A 17,936-nucleotide genomic window follows, 5' to 3' on the forward strand; every position below is an offset into this window, starting at 1 on the left:
CAGAGGATGCAGCACAAAGTGCTTTACATAAAAACAAAAAAACTATAGACTTAAAAGTCCACACACACACACGCCTGGGGACACACACGTACACACAGACATGAAAATTTTAAAAACATTGAGGGATTTAAGAGCACTGAGGAAACGCTATCCCACCCTCACCACCTTGAATTTGAATAAACACCAGAGACATAAAAATAACTACAATAAAACTACAACAATAATAAATAATATTCAATTAAAATGTATACTAAAAAGATAAAATGTTAAATCAATAAATAAATAAAATAAAATAACCAGATTAAAAGTAATAATAATAATAAATAAATCAAATTCAGAAGTCAAATAATGATAATGGTGACAGTGTACGTTTAATGCAAGCATGGTCTTTCCAATTTGCTACCGACAAACTAATTATCTTTTGACTATCACCTTTTCTTCTCAACAAATTAGATACAATGAGAAACACAAAAAGAGTCTTGTGAACTTTTTAAAATTTATCATAAATACTTACATGACAGAGACAAAATAAACTGGTACAGGTCGTCTATAAAACACAGGAGGTCATTTGTGTTGTGTTGTGTTGTGTTGTGTTGTGTTGTGTTGTGTTGTGTTGTGTTGTGTTGTGTTGTGTTGTGTCGTGTTGTGTTGTGTTGTGTGTAAGTTGCGTCTAGAAGAAAGTACATGTTTACACAGGAGGAAAAGAGAGAAGGAAAAAGTAAACAAATAAATGAAAGAGGAGAAAAGAAAGAACAATATGACTTTAATTCATTAAGGAACAACATGTGTTTGAGTCTTTACTCTTCATCTTTGCTCATGTTACTGCTCTAACTGATCAGATTGTCAGAGTACACATGTAGTTTCTCATTTTACACACTGCTGCTTGGTGCACATCAACTAAAATAAACTGAAATGGTAGAAAAAATAGTTTGACCAAAACACTGCAGCTTGACATGTTTGCACTAATTTTCAGCAATTAAAAAAAAGAAAGTTAATAAGTATTTGCATTGTGGCCGTTTTAATATTAATATCACTGTTGTTGCTTTGACTCTTTGTCAGATTTCCATTCATCAGCGTCTCTCAGAGTGAATCCTGACAGAGTGCAGCACTTCACCTCTGACTCTGTCTCTCTGAGCTGTGAGGGAAACTCTACTGAGTGGAGAGTGAGGAGGTTTACTGATGATGGCGTCCTGTCACACTGTTCTACCTGGGGGACAATGACTGGATCAACATGTGAATTATACAGATACTACCCTAGTAATGCAGTGTACTGGTGTGAGTCTGGATCAGGAGAGTTCAGCAACGCAGTCAACATCACTGTCCATGGTATGGTATAATAGTTTGTTTATTTTGTCTTGCTTGTAAATTATTAAAACATCACATCACTAGTGTTTATCCTAAGATCCAGTTATATGACATGTTACACAATTGTGACAAAACAGACAACAATTATTCATAGTTTGTTTTATGCAAACAGATTATTGTCTCTTGGAAATATCTGCTCTTCACTACAACTAAGCAGAATGATACTTGTAGTTGTAAGCTTTACTTAACTCCCATCAATTTCAAACCTTCTCACAGTGAACCTCTTTCTTTATTGTTAAGTTTGTAATAAATGACTATAAGCATAATATTTCTATCACCAAAGTCTTCCTTCAGTCTATTATTTAAAGAAGCTGTAGTCAAGTGGAAACCTGCACCATATATAGTTAGGTCATATGTGAAACATTACAGGGCTTGGGATAAAAACAAAAGTCCTTGGGCAACGTGAGACTTCTTGGAATTGATTTAAGTTTTCTCTTTCAATTGCAACATAGAACCTCTTTCTGAAACTGGCACCAAAAACACTTTGACTGTTTTACAAATGGAGTCATTGACTGAGTTTTTAAATAAGAACACTGTCGAGTATTAAATACCAAATGTCCATATTTGTTCTGTAGCTCATTGGTCTGTGTTTGACTTCTCATCTGTGACTGCAACAAAACATCCTCATCATCACATTCACACTTTCCAGACACATTGTTGGTATTTAGGGTTTGTTTTAGTGTAGGCTTTGGGTGTTCTGACGTTTCTGTGTCACAACAGGTACGACATGACCTAAAGGACGCTGTAATACACTGTTGGTTATCTGGTGTGAAGGGATGAGTTTAAGATTTATACTGAAGTTTGTAATTATTCAAAAGCTCAAATGTCTGATATAATATTTAAGCATATATAAACCATTCTCCTCATTGCATGTCAACTTTTTTTTAAGTCTGACTTAAACATTGTTTGTTTTTTTTCCAGCTGATGGTATCATCCTGGTGAGCCCTGTCCATCCTGTCACTGAGGGAGATTCTGTTTCTCTTGGCTGCAAGTTGAAGACACAAAATGTTCTTTCTACTGTGTTTTTCTATCACAATGACAAACTCATCCAAAATGATACCAGAGAGGAGCTGAACATCTCTTCAGTGTCAAAGTCAGATGAAGGCTTCTACAAGTGTAAACATTCAGGAAAACAATCACCACAGAGTTGGATGGCTGTTAAATGTGAGCAGGATGAAAACACTTAATGCATTTCATTTTTTGGAACAAGCAAACACAACGTAGTACTGATGTCGATATTTTCTGTGCTGATGCCTCAACTCATCATGAATGATACCATGATCAGTATTAACATTTAATGTTTATGTTTCTAGTAGCTGCTCCAGGAGCTCAAAGTTCTTCTTTCCCTGTTCCTCTGATTGCTGGACTTCTTTGTGGGGTCATACTCATCGTCCTCCTGCTCTTGTTGTATCGATGCAGACCACGGCCCAAGGGTGAGACTATGCTCCAAAGTATATTTACTACATACTCCAGTCTGATCTCATGACTTAAAAATGTCCTGTTTCTTTCACAGATTCATGCTTTCACAGGTCAGCAGAGCACCCTGGTTTTCTCCTCTTAAACATACTCCAGTGTTTTCCTAGTCTGTGAATTTACAGTATTAAATAATTCTATGTTTCAGGTCGACTCCAGTCAGACAGAATGAAACCCTGAACAACACATATCCCCCCAGGGTTAGTAACTAATTATTATTATTTAGATTTTTCAGTAACTTTTTGTCACATATGTTTTGATGCTGGTATTTGTTGCTCACGTAACATTTGTCATAACGGCCAAACAACATTTAAGTCAACACCAAATCAAACCTTGAGCCAGTGGGACGAACACTACTCTGATGTTAACTTTCTTACTTGGTTTTATAGATGATGCTCACCTCTATGACATGATCAAACACGATACTGCAAATGGTAAAGTATATCAATCTTTACCAATATAAAAGAGTAAACTGTGTGGTTTAAGGAGACTAAATACAAATAATTGATATGAAATTCTGTAAAGAAAAATATGTTTATTTCAGATGGAGAAGATGTTACCTACACTTTCATTAAACTCAAAAACATTGGAAAGAAGCGTGAGTACTCCAGATTAATGGAAAATACAAGGAAATAGTTCAGAACAGTTTTTACCTGCAAATATGAATTCATTGTTTTTTTCTTTGTGGTTTCTTCTGATTATTTTAACAGGGACGCATCGTGAACCAGAGGACAGTGTTGTTTATGCTGATGTGAATACAAAAGGAGCAGGTACAGTCAGCTCCAGCAAATTCACTTATTTGCCAGTTCATTAGGGACAGAAAGTTAAAATGAATGCTTTCTAATATAACAGTCCTTCATTCATTTCAGCTTCATAAATGTTATGGTTTCTCAGCATTTGTTTAAAATAAGTCAGCTGTGAAGGTCCTCAGTCAGTGATGGTACCAGATCCAGAAAAGCTGAGACAAGTGCAACTGAACAGTAGTAATACAGGGAAATATCTGCTCATTAACAGACACTAGTCATATAAGTTTCTAATGAGCAACACCTACAGATGTTCTTATCTAAACCACACCTTCCCACCAGTCTTAAGGCTGAAGAAGATGCTTGGATGAGTGTAGAAATGTCTTCAAAAAACTCTACAAGTCCAGATTCCCTTGTTTCATCCTTTTGGATAACTGAGAGTTGTTTGTTCAACTGTGTTTCCATCTTGGAGTTGTACTACATTGTACCGACACGTTTCTATTATTTTGACCTATTGTAGTCAGTGGGCAAAATAACGGAAACACTGGAGGGAGTATTTAGAGCAGGACTCTTAAGTTAGAGTGCACTCATGTTCTCTGGACTCTACAAGAGTCCTTAATGATTTGAGACAGTATGCACTCCGTTGAAATGTGTCGTCCTGTCACTGTAGGTAGTTTATCAGTTCCCTTGTTTAACTGCTACACAACCACAAGAGGTCACCAGAGTTGCAAATGGTCAAATCTTGCACACACCTAGAGCTTTTCAGTTTGTTCCTTGTATATTTCTGTCTCAGAGATATTCCATAAAACTGAAGTCGTGCTGTTGCAGATGATGAAAAAAAGTCGTTGAAATTCTTTCATCCACCCTCTCAATACTGTCTCACACAAACCAGGGGGTGGACCATAAGTTGGAGGGTGAACGTAGTGACGACGACTAATTTCACCGTTCAACTGCTATAATTAACACATATGATGAACAAATCTCTCTTTAGATCCAGCTTCTGATATAAACCCCTATTTGGTTTATTTCTACATTGACCACCACAAAAAGATGAAGCACAGTTTTGAAAGGGTTTGGCCTGTCAACATTTATTCATTTTATTTCTTTGTGAATTATCTTAACAGGCTGGAGTCGTGAACCACAGGACACTGTTGTTTATGCTGATGTGATGAAAGGACGTCAAGGTACAGTCAGTTGCAACAATTATGCTCGGTAGATTGCAGGCAGCTACTGATCAATTTATAAGTGAGTCATTTCCACCAGTAGTCACCAGAGTTGGAAAAGGGTCAAATCCTACACACATGCAGGGCCTCATAAGCCCTATTTGCACGGTTCTACCTGGGGATCATGCGAGTCAAAAATTAGTAAAACACTGATTTATGTCTCTGCTACTTTCCACTTCACTCTGTCAAATGGGTAATAAAAAATATATTTTTAAAAATGAAACATGATTTGATGACACCATTGATTCTGGGGGAAGAAATAAAGAACAACCTGCCAGTATTTAAATCAGACCCACGTCTGTAGGTGAGTGGGTCAGCGACATTTTGACTTTGCACCCCAACATCTGTCTGAAAAAAGAGGGAAAAGAATCCAACAAATATCTTAAAAGTAAAAAAACCTCCACAATTCACAGAGGTGCTGATTCACACTGGTTTAGTATTATCACAGGACCTCCGTGTTACGAGAAGTAGGACAGGTCATTTGTGGTCTAATTTTTACTTTACAGATTATTGACACGACCGATTCACAAAGGATTATGTTCCCAGGTAAAACTATCCCCGTGTGAATAGGGCTTTAGAGTTTGTTTCATCTGCATCTTTGGCCCTGTGTCGAGACGGTGAAAAAGAAATAGTTTGTTTCTGGATTTTTACTTTAATATTTGTCACTATAGTTGTGAAGAATCTGATTCCATGAGCCTCCCCATCCACCCAGTTGCTCTTTATAACAAATCTGGTGAACAAATATATCTTGAGATATGGATGTTCATATATATCCATATCATATATATGATATATGCTCACCATTGCAGTAAAGGTCTGTAAACATGAATTGATTTGATTATTTCATGGATTATCTCAACAGGGCGGCGCCATAAATCAGAGAACGCTGTTGTTTACACTGATGTGGAGAAAAAAGCTGAAGGTACAGTCAGTTCCAACAAATATGCTCGGTGCTGAAATGTGCTGTCATATCACTACATAGTAATACTCATGTGTCAGTTTATCAGTTTCCTACTACTGCATTACCACCAGATAACACCAGGGTTGGTTTCTGTCTCAAAGATATCACATAACGCCAAACAAAATAGATTTTATGTAGAACGATTTCCTCCGCCTTCATGTTACCTCACATAAACCAAGAGTCACAGTCAGTGATGATGGTGCATTATTTAGCTCTTTGCTACCAATTTGTGGGTTGCGCACGCACTTTACTTATTCTTTTGCACAGTATAATACACAAAGAGTCAGTGTAATCTGTGTGTATTTTTATTTCAATGTCTGTCGCAGTAGTTGTGAGAATCACAGTTCTAGGAGTCCTCCCATTCATCCAGCTGCTGTATATTTTATGCTCGACAAATAGATACATCTCAAGGTCTGGAATCCGTTTCAGGTCTCAACATGGTTTATGCCCAGGTCAACCACCACAAAAAAGGGAGACCCAAGAAAACAAAAGGTACTTAAAATTCTGCATTCACTGCCGCTGTTGCTCTATTGGACGATTGTGCATCATAGCTTTTACTCACTCACTGATACAAACTGGCAGTGCATACATACAGGATCATTCATCGTATTAGTGAAGACATTTATACTGCCATTTAATCAGGATATTAGACAATCCTGCTAAATATTTCATCTCTCCATTCACAGGAAAATCAACTCCTGCAACAGCTGAAGCGGTTTATTCTGAAATCAAACTAGGATGAGCTCTGGGTGATGATGCTACCATGTAGGGAACGAGCTGTTAGTATTTATATTCTACAAATGATCTGCTGGTTTAAATATGTTACGTATAAGGATTCTTGTATCTTGAATAACCTTGGCTCTGTTTTTGTTGTTGCTTTTGTCCTCCAGGTCTCTGAAGAGAGTGTCATGAATGGAACCAAAGAGAAGCATTCATATAGACTCAGTATAGACTTTCATTTACATTTATTTCACAGTCTGTTTAATGTTTCCTGTAAGAGAGTATTTTACCATTATACTATATAGGCGGTCGTCATCAACATATTCTAGATTTTAAAAATGTATGATAGTTACTGTATTCTATGTACTTATGATTTCTTTTTTTAAATGTTCTTATTACATTGTCTTTTAGACCATTTTTGCATACAGTATATACTCACTTGATATTTAACCTCGATAAAGACCCAAGTATCACATGCAATTCTCCGATCGGTAAATCATGTGTCTGCAGTGCAGCCCAGAAAATCATGCTGATACAGTTAAAGAGCTTCAGTTACAAATGAGGGCCAGACATGTGCTCAGTGACTTTGATAGTGGCATGATTGTTGATATCAGACAGACTTCACCTGGGCTTTTCACCACAACCAGCTCCAAATGTTGCTTAAAGTGGTGCAACAAACCTTTTACTGAGACAAAAGAGAGGTCCTACCTAGGCTTTGTATGGTGTTCCTAACTAAATGAGCATGTGTGTGGGTTTGGCTTTGACTTAGTCTGTTTCATAGCACGCATCTATTTTTTGATTGTTGTTTTTGATTGTTCACGTTTATAAAAAGCGACACAAGAAGATGGAAGAATGGTGGCAAGTTAAACCACGTTAAGCTTTATTTAGCGTTAAGCTGCACTGATACACCTGATCAGTTCAGTTCTGCTATCCAAATATTACAGATGCACAATGTTTTTTTTAAACAACCTGTATTTAATCCTGTTGTTCTCAACAAAATGCTTCCATGAGTCATTTCCATTAAAATATTTCTGTTTTGCATTAAAAAAAATAAATAAAAATAAATCAATTTAAAACCACTTTAATCTGGTGTATTCAGCTTTCGTATAGAGGGGGCCTTTCATGAGTCTGACCTCTTCTCGTGGCTTTCTGTATAAATTCTGTATGGCTACAAACACTAATCACCCACAACATTATGACCACTGACTGTAGAAGTGAATAACATCGACCATGTTGTGACACTACAATGCTCTGCTGGGAAACCTTTGGATGTTGTTTAGACATGTACCACCCATCTAGACTAGACCAGACCAGGCACCCCCACCCCATAGCACTGACAGTAGCCATCCCCAGCAGGATGTAGCCTGACATAGAAAGGCACAAAAACACTTTAGGAACAACTTAAAAAAAAAAAACATGAACAGCACAAGGTATTGACCTGGCCTCAAAATTCACTAGATCCCAAACTGATCAAGTATCTGTTGGATGATCTACAGAGGCCCCTCCCCACAACCCATAGGACCCAAAGACCCCCTCTAATGACATTCTGTTACCAGACACCACAGGACACCCTCAGAAGACCCATGTTCATTCTATGATGAATTACAACTTTTTTTGGAGGCACAATGGAGACCTACACAACATTAGAAAGGTGGTCATAATGTTATGCCTGATCGGTGCATCTGCTAGTAAAGAGTTTGGTCTGACCACCCAGTCATCGGAAAGAGCCACAGCTACTGTTGTGTAAGTGCATGGTACAAAAAACTTTGTTGTATCTGCCTCATTGCTATGTTCAGTCAGAGCTACTTGTGCGTTCATTTCTCTTTTGCAACTTCATTACTCACTTCCCGTGGCTGAAGTCATGTCCACACTTGAAATCAGAGTTTCACTTCGTGTAAAAACATTATTTGCGATGCGCCTGGGCTACTGGCAGCTGTTTGGTGGAATGATTTGAGTGAGTATGACCATTGTGATGTTAACAGAAAAATGTATCTGTTGAATGTTTCAAATGTTTGACATTTTACGCCACACCGTTTATGATGGCATCAAGAGTTACTGAGCATTGGCAAGACAGCAGCAGTCCACAGGATGATCACATCTACGGCAGGAAGGAAGTTAGAATGCATTTCATAGCGTCTCTAACACTTGGCCTGCACGATACACCAGTTAAAGTAAAGCTTGTTGGAATGACCAAGACGCAGAATTTGGCTCATATATATGTATTTAATAAATTCAATAACACTATCGTTATCTGGCTTTTGCAGTTAAAACCAAGTTCCTCAAAACATTTTACATTTGCTTCTCGTTTTCTTTAAGGAAATCAATATTGTCTTTAAGCTATACAATTTGAAGTTAAAGCAGGACTAATAACATGGACTAGTACACACTTAATCTTTGGGACAGAAATCACCTGACAGACTGTGCACTGTGTGTTGCTCAAGAAAGACGTCACAATCATACAATCATACAATAAGAACTTTGGATTTGTTTTCATGCGTCTATTCTGATTTTGGAAACCTCTCTTATGAGTAAATCACTTTTTGATGTTCCTGTGTGCAAGTTGTCTCCAGTGTTTTTTATCACCGTTTGCTATGTTAAGTTAGGACATTTATAACGTTTAAGACCACAGACCTTTGCTTAATAATGAAATGTTTCCATAGCAGCAAAAGAGGAAGTTGTCAGTGCATGCTGCTCGGGTGCGTTAGTTCAGCGAAAAAGGAAGGAAGCAGAAAAAATAAAATATATATTGTCATCCTGTATTTATATCAGATGTAACGTCTGGTTCCCCACAGTTTGTGCTTTCTGCAGTTTCATTTGTCATCTTCACGCAAAGAATCTCAGAAGTGTCAGCTGGATGTGAGGATGGGACGCACTTTACTCTGTGAGCTTGTCTTAGTCCGTGAGTACATAGCTTTTTCTGTCGCAGTCATACAGTATGTATCAAGACTTTTAGTGAGATGTATCAGTCATTTCTACAGTTTGAATTTCTATAGCTCTAGTACAATTTGAACAGAGGAGGCTTGTAGCTTTTGAAGATATTTTTAGACAGGATTTGCCATATCTTATCTTATCTATCTTAGAAAGACTTGGTTGCCTGTAATGATACACTGATTGACTTTTCATGTTAATGTTAGTTTTGTTTCAACAAATCACAACTCATATTGATGAAACTCCTAAAGTTTTTTGATTAAATATTTGTTTGTTGTCATTTTTGTCTGACTGTCTGAAATGTCAACCTTTATTGCAGTGCTCTATTCTCTCCTCTGTAAAGGACACGCTGAAGGTGATTAAAGTCTTTATTTCTTTCACATTATTTTATTTAAACACTGACAAACTGATCTCAACTTTCTGCATCATGTTTCCTTTTAATGTATGCACTGACATAGAATGTGAATTACCTATATTTGTTAAAAATGTTTTTCTTTCCTTACTGTGTGTTCATGTTTGGTTGTAGATGCTGTGCTGACTACTGACCCCTACTGGCCACCTTTGTTCACTGGAGAGTCTGTTACCTTCATATGTGACATGAAGGAAGGAGGAGTCATTGACTGGGATTATATAATCTACAAGGATGGTGGAGGATTTACTCCCTACTACACACATCAAAGCTACACAGTAAATCCTCTTTATACAGGTCACAGTGGTGGATATCAGTGCTGTGGTTACAACAAGAGATCATATCAGACAAAGTGTAGTAAAACTGTCACTTTAACTGTATCAGGTAAGATCTGATGTTTTATAGACAGCAGTAATTAATTATTTATGTTGTAACATGCATATTAATTATGTAATATTGTATTAAGTTTTCTATGATGATTTTGAATATTGACCAGGACCTCTGTATTTCTCCTGCAACTTTTCTCACTATGTCTAGTCCTTGGGAATATTATCAAGAATTACTACATGCATGATCTTCCATATAATATAAAAGGAAGTGGAGGAAAAGTACGCATTAGAAGGATTGTCAGTGCGGAAAGCAGTTACCTATTTTTCAAATTTTAGGAAGAGGAAGAATTCAGAGCCAAACATAGAAAATAAAAAACACACATTATATATATATGTATGTATGTATGTATGTATGTATTTATCGCATCAGATAAACCCAGGGCCACACTGACATCAGGACCAACAACCATACCAGTAGGAGGCAGAGTGACACTGACCTGCTCTGTGGAGCCCTCTGCTGGATGGAAATATGAGTGGTTCAGACGTAGCACAGACACCTCTGAAGTTCAAGTCAGAATAAATGATGGAGAAAACAGAGTTATCAGTGTATCACAAGGAGGAATCTACCGGTGCAGAGGAGGAAGAGGAAGAAGAGGAGAACCAGTTTACTACACATATATCAGTGATCCAGTGACCATTGAGATAACCTGTGAGTTCAGTTTTTCGGTTTGAAATATATATATAATGATATATAATGATTTCATCATTATCATTAGAATTAATGATGAAACCTACAATGTTGAGTTTTCTCTGTTGATTTCATGTTTCTATTTGTGTCCCAACTGTTCATATCTGGTGGAAACAGTTTCCAACAAGGCTGTTGTAACACAACAGCACAATTGGCCTCAGATATTCAGAGGTGAGAAGATCACTCTGACATGTGAGGTCCAGGGAGGTGAAGACACTGAGTGGATATATGACTGGAGAACACCCAGGTCATCTACACACTGGACATACAATAAATACTGGACTTTCACTGCTTCTGAGTCCAGCAGTGGAGACTACATGTGTAGGAGTAGACTCAGAGATGACTCATATTCTTCAACAGAGTGGAGTGAAGCCAACACAACTGTCATATCTGGTAAGATAGTTATACTGGTTTACACTGGAGCTGTCCATTTAGGTTTAATCCTTTTGTGACTGTGAAATATGAAGTCTTATTACAAAAGTTTTTAATAATCTACTATGTATATGTATGTATGTAGTAAATTGAAAGATAGCAGTCAGCCATACAGGGAAATACAACTATGCAGAACACACATGTTGAATGTAATCTACCATCAGTACATAGTAACATGTTTTTATTCTGATAAAACCTCTTTCAACAGGTAAACAACCTGTCCTCTCTGTGTCTCCATCATGGCTGAGTCCTGGAGTCTCAGTAACTCTGAGCTGTGAGGTTGAACATCCATCTGCAGGATGGAGGTTTTACTGGTATAAAGCTGTTCCTGATCTATCACACAAGTATCAATATTCCAACTATGAGCTGCTTCCTGGTAGCATCAATGGAACTGAACAAGATTCCTACATCATTGATGGACAGACACACACAGCAGGATATGTGTGTAGAGCTGGAAGAGGAGAGCCAGTGTTTTACACTCATTACAGTGAACCTCAGTTTGTCTGGTCTGGAGGTCAGTTTCTATGTTTATGACTTTCTTTATCTTTCTATTAACCCAGGGTTTAGTCTGCTTCCAGTAAAACATGTCTTAAAAACTAAAGACTGTCTCACATGTTAAATAGATGTTATCATTCATGTTTCCAGTGCGGTTGAAATTGTTCAAGATGTATTTCATTACTTTATGTAACTCAACATTTATTTGAAAGCTGTTAAATATTATTTTTATTTTATCGTGTATATTATTGAACAGTAGATTTCATGAGGTGTGACTCTTCATCATGGTTGATTTTCCAGATTTCCATTCATCAGCGTCTCTCACAGTGAATCCTGACAGAGTGCAGCACTTCACCTCTGACTCTGTCTCTCTGAGCTGTGAGGGAAACTCTACTGAGTGGAGAGTGAGGAGGTTTACTGATGATGGCGTCCTGTCACACTTTTCTACCTGGAGGACAATGACTGGATCAACATGTAATGTTAATAGGTTAGGGGACAGTAATGCAGTGTACTGGTGTGAGTCTGGATCAGCTTTCAGCAACGCAGTCAACATCACTGGACAGAGTGAGTATTAATCACATGTTACTGTCATCACCCGAATCTGCTGATCTCTACATTAAATGTCATGTTGTTTGACTGTTTTCCAGCTGATGGTATCATCCTGGTGAGCCCTGTCCATCCTGTCACTGAGGGAGATTCTGTTTCTCTTGGCTGCAAGTTGAAGACACAAAATGTTCTTTCTACTGTGTTTTTCTATCACAATGACAAACTCATCCAAAATGATACCAGAGAGGAGCTGATCATCTCTGCAGTGTCAAAGTCAGATGAAGGCTTCTACAAGTGTCAGTCCTCTGGAAAACAATCACCACAGAGTTGGATGGCTGTAACCAGTGGCGCAAAAAGTGGGTATGCACTATATGGAGCACAAAGGGGTACTGCACTAGAGGGGGCGCCAAAGCGATGGGGGGAAAAATAATTCCGAGGCATTTTCTTTATTTAAGAGCTTTTATCTATCTATTTATCTTAACAGTTATTATTAATAGTACAAGGGATCTTTTTAAATTGTGCTGATGACATATTTTACATGCTACATTTAACTGAAAGTCATTATTATTTACAGCAGTGTCCAGGTCTGAGAGCTCTTCATTTCTTCTTCCATTGATCGTTGGACTGGTTTGTGGAATTTCACTGATTATTCTTCTGCTGCTGTTGTGTCTCTACAAACAGTCAAAGGGTGAGAACATTTCCTCCTGATATTAGATTGATTATAGTCTAATGATCAAAGTCACTGATGTATTCTGATTACTCTATGAGGACTGTGAAAGCAAGAGAACAATTAGTTTAAAATCATGTCTCTTTTCACAGATTCCTGCTTTGGCAGGTTGGTACAACTCTCCTCTGTCTCATCTTCAACGTACTAGAATTACTTTCAGAGATTCTGATTAAATCTACTGGATTAAAATGTTTTGGTTTCACCAGGTCTCAGAGCACAAATCAGAGCTCTGCTACAGATCACATGATCAACCAGGATGAAGGTCAACAGAGTGAACATCCTTCTCCTCTCCACGGTCAGCCTTAACCCTGACTTTAGTTTCTGACTAATCTTTAATGACAGTTCACTTTTTCTTGTGATCTGATCTGAACCGTTACACAACTCACATAATGATATTAAATGCAACCTTGGCTTCATTTGACTCTGTAGGTGACGCTTGTGTCTATGAATCAATCAAAGGCCCTGAAGACATTGAAAATGGTACAGTATGTTCAGTAGTGAGGAAAGTAAAGAAGTGGACCCTTTAGGATTATGTGCTTTTATACATTAGTGTTTTTCAAGAGACAATCTGCGTTGTTCACCCGACATCCTAAGAATATGACTAAGCGGAGATCTTTCAGGAACAATGCTCTTAGGTTCCTCCTGTACTTTCTGCTCCAAGGTTGTTAGAGTTTGATGCGGCTGATGAGGTTTGATCAAAATCTAAGCTCTAATTAATTAGTTCAAGGTCGTCCTGTTCAAGATGAGACAACATTTTACAACAAATAAAATGCTAAAAGTTGTAGACACTTTTTCCAGTTAGTGATTCATATTTCACATGAATCTTTTTCAAACACTAGAATGAGAAGATTTTTTGTAAATGAATGTAAATCTTCTGTGTTGTAACCTCAAGTGTGGCTTTGGTTTCAGATGACGGTCTGATGTATGAACAGGTTCTCTTCCATAAGAAAGGTAAAGCCAAGAGAGACAAAGGTGAGTCAAGTCTACGTCCACCTGCAGCAGTGATTGTTGGAACAGGATGATCTTAATAAGTTAAGTTAATCTTTTTCATGATAGGAATACCTGCTCCTGCCACTACTGATGAAACAATTTATTCTGAAGTCAAACCAGCAAAAACTCTGGGTAACTGTACAGCTCTGAAATAGTATGCGCACTGAGATTTAATTCTGTGATGGTTGATGTGTGTTGAGGAAAAGTAAACTATATCTATGTAATTAATAAACACTGAAAGTCTCCTCTTCACCACAATATATCATATCTGTTTTGAGTTTGATTGTTGTTTGATTTCAGGTCCATAAAGAGAGGTGCATCATCAATGAAACAAGACAAGTCTGGACAATAACATCAAGAACAACATTCATCTGTAAACATGTGTTTGATGACTGGTGATTTATTCTATGTAATTATGATATGTAATTATTATTCTGTGTTATTATATCTATTGTTGTTGCATTGATGTGGTCAATCTGCAGGTTAAATACACCATCTATCTATAGACTGTAACATAATGTATATTCTACTTTATTTCTGTTTAGTCTCATCAATATTCATTAAAGTCAATTCAATGTTTAAATGACTGAATGATTGTTGAGTTTCATGGAAGTGTTTTTGGTTTCCATCAGTCTGTGTCTCTTGTGCTGTTTTTGCTGCATTCTTACTGTCCTTTCTTCTTCTAGTGCTTTTGTTGTGTGCAGCACTGCCCCCATGTGTCACAATGAACAGTCTATGGTCACAGTCAGCAGCAACAAGCTCAGCTGAAGACTGGAAGACTTTTGTTAGAGGACACTGTTTTCTGACCTGTAGGTGTCTCCATGAGTATAAAGAATGTAGTTACTAACTGTCCATTCTGCTACAGGCTTATTTCTATCTACTGACAATCAATGACCTCATCATTTCTATCTGAGACACCTTGAAAAGAGGAAACACAGCCTGAGGCTCAAACTAAATGTCTGCTGTTCAGTATGTTTTGCTTGAGCTTGATGAGGCTGATGTGCGTATTGAGTCACTGAATACTATCGCTGTGCATAAAATGTCTTAACTTGTAGATAAATATGGTTATGAATGCTCACATTTACCACAATACAATACATGTGATTGTATCAGATTCACCACCTACTGCATATCTTCATATGTATATGCATACAGTATATATAGAAAACTGGTAGTATTACAGTTTCACTAGTTCTGTGTTTTCTTACCATCAAGAGTTAACCTGTATTAGCAGTGGCAGAACAGAACGTGTCAAACTGAAAGCAGGTGTGTTAGTTCTGTTGAAAAAAGACGGAAGCTGAGAGAGACTGACCCCAAGAAAAGAAGAAGATGTCTACTCTCATATTGATATAAAGTTTTTTTTTTCTCCCACTCAGTTCTTTCTTCCTCTTCAGATGCTGCAGTTGTTGCTTCCTGGTATGAAGTTGAAATCTTTGTCTGAAGCAGAGTGACACGTTGTCAGTGCTGGATGTGAGAATGGGACACACTTTGCTCTGTGTGCTGGCGTTCCCAAGTGCAGGGCTAACAGACTCAGGAACTCATTTGTCCCTCGTGCCATCAGGCTCTCTAACACCTCACTCGGGGGGAGGAGGAAATAGGCCAGAGAGGATTGTGCAATATTTGTAATTCCTATTACATTTTGTACATAGTACTGTTCATATTCATTTTCATACTCACTGTATATATTATATACAGATGCATAGATGTATATTCTGTTTTTTAATTCTGAAAGTCTATTTATGTTGTACAGTTTTTCTATTCTTTCTTCATATGTTCTATTTTTATGCTTATAGTGTTGTTCTTTATTTTTGTTGTACCATTGAGCAAAGGAGTCAAACTCCTTGCATGTGTTCACATACCTGGCCAATAAAGCTGATTTTGCTAATATAATTTGTTAAGAGTTTATTGTTTATTGTACATTGTGTATTTCACTTATTTCTTTTTTTGTATATAACTACTTGAAATACAATTTCCCTGAGGGAGCCATCCCAAATTAAATAATAAAGCTGTCTAAAGTCTTTAAGTCTGAAGGAAAATATTTAAAATGGGGAGAACAGAGTGTCAGAGGTTTGTCTCAGAAAGCTTGAGACAAACCTCGTGATTTGTATGTTGGTTGTTGCTTCTGTTGAATACACTACTGGACTTAAATAGTGATTACTTACACTACTATACGTATTAATACAATGCATGTACAGAAAATGTTACCGTGTGTTGTATTTCATAAACTTATTTTGCTGATTGCTTCCTTTTTTACTTCATCTTTATTAACTCAATGACCATTTTGTGTTATTTGAGTTTTGCAACATGTTGTTTCATGGAGCGCGGTGATTTGTTCACTGAATGGAATACACTGCTCAGACAGAAGGAAGTGGGATGAACTAACCTGAAACAAAAAGCAGAACCCCAGTGATCTCATACTGACATGAATCTTCTTTTTGTCCTCACAGTTCACTGTTTCTCTTCATAGACTGCAGTTCCAAGTTTCTCTTGATAGAAACAGGAATTATTTCTCAGGTACAACAACAGAGTGTCAGTGCTGGATGTGAGGATGGGACACACTTTTCTGTGTGTGCTGTTGTTGACCTGTGAGTACCAACTATTTATCTTCATACATGTAGGCAGGGTTTAGGCAGGTGATCTGTTCTAGTATGTGGACAAAAGTATTTGGCCACACGTGTTAATTCGTGATTTCTACTGTGAAATATGGAGGATGCTCAGTTATGTTTTGGGGCTGCTTTGGTGCATCTACCACAGGGTGTTTTGAATCTGTGAAGGGTACAATGAAATCTCAATACTATCATCGTATTCTGGAGTGAAATATGGTACCCACTGTCAGAAAGCTTGGTCTCAGTTGTAGGTCACTGTCCTTCAACAGGATAATGGTCCAATACATACAGGTGTGGTGTTTAGCTCAGCGAGTAGAGCACCCGCCCCATGTGGTGAGGCTACAGTCCTTGCTGCAGGCAGCCCTGGTACTGGGCACCCTTTCCTCCGTGTCTCTCCTCTATCTCTGCCTCCCCATTTCCTGTCTATGTCCACTGCCACTTTCAAATAAAGGCTAATATTCTTACAAAAAAAAAAAAAAAAAAAAAAATAGGGACGCCACTTGTTATAAAACTTATCAAAGTTACCTTTCACTGAATACCGGATCTTTTCCAGCATTAGAAAAGACACGGTGTCACTGAGCCACTGAGAACTGGAGGGAGCTTTTGTCGACTTCCAGTGCAGAAGGAGGTGGCGTCTTGCCAGTAAAGAAGTAAAGGCTAAAATATCAAATTGATTGGAAGTAAACTGGTTATGGTCGCCTGGGAACCCAAATATGGCAACATGAGGGGAGACTTTTATGAACCCTGAAAGTATTTTTGACATGGTATCAAAGTAATTCAACCAGAAATGAGAGAGTTGCGGACAAGAGTAGAACATATGGGTTAAATTGCAGGGTGAGGAATGACATTTGTCGCATTTGTCGGCAATACTCGGACAGATTTGCAACAGTCGAGCTTTAGAAATATGGACTCTAAACAGTACTTTAAACTGTATAAGTGTGAGACAAGCACAGAGCGAGCTTGTGTGAATTTTCTTAAGAGCATCGCCCCAACAGTCACCCTCAAAGTTTAGATCTAATTAATCTTCCCAGGCTGCTTTAACTTTACTTGGTGAGCAATCAAAAGACAGAAGCTCATTATAAACTTTAGAGATGAGTGATTTTTGAAGTGGATCATGGTCCAAAAGCACCTTCCACTGTAGAGTCAGTGGTGAGAATGGAAAATTTGAAAACAATGCTTTAGTGCAGTGTCTAATTTGAAACTATTGAAACAGATGAGAAGGTGGGAGATGACATTCTCCT

General features: G+C 37.7%; 2 protein-coding genes across 2 annotated transcripts in view; both read left to right on the plus strand.

The window, feature by feature from the left end:
* Nucleotides 1-14,672, plus strand: part of LOC125012512 — a 250,334-nt gene extending 235,662 nt beyond the window's left edge. The window contains exons 32-33 of the mRNA XM_047592531.1: nt 14,156-14,221; nt 14,390-14,672. Of these exons, the coding sequence (XP_047448487.1) occupies nt 14,156-14,221; nt 14,390-14,397 (74 nt within the window). The 3' untranslated portion in view covers nt 14,398-14,672. The remainder of the gene's footprint in view (nt 1-14,155; nt 14,222-14,389) is intronic.
* The window catches only part of LOC124996339, a 148,258-nt gene that overhangs the window by 125,043 nt on the left and 5,279 nt on the right, over nt 1-17,936 (plus strand). The window contains exon 2 of the mRNA XM_047569227.1: nt 16,537-16,674. Coding sequence (XP_047425183.1) covers nt 16,638-16,674 — 37 coding nt within the window. The 5' untranslated portion in view covers nt 16,537-16,637. The remainder of the gene's footprint in view (nt 1-16,536; nt 16,675-17,936) is intronic.

The sequence above is a fragment of the Mugil cephalus genome, chromosome 1 (assembly GCF_022458985.1).
Source record: "Mugil cephalus isolate CIBA_MC_2020 chromosome 1, CIBA_Mcephalus_1.1, whole genome shotgun sequence".
Classification (NCBI taxonomy): domain Eukaryota; kingdom Metazoa; phylum Chordata; class Actinopteri; order Mugiliformes; family Mugilidae; genus Mugil; species Mugil cephalus.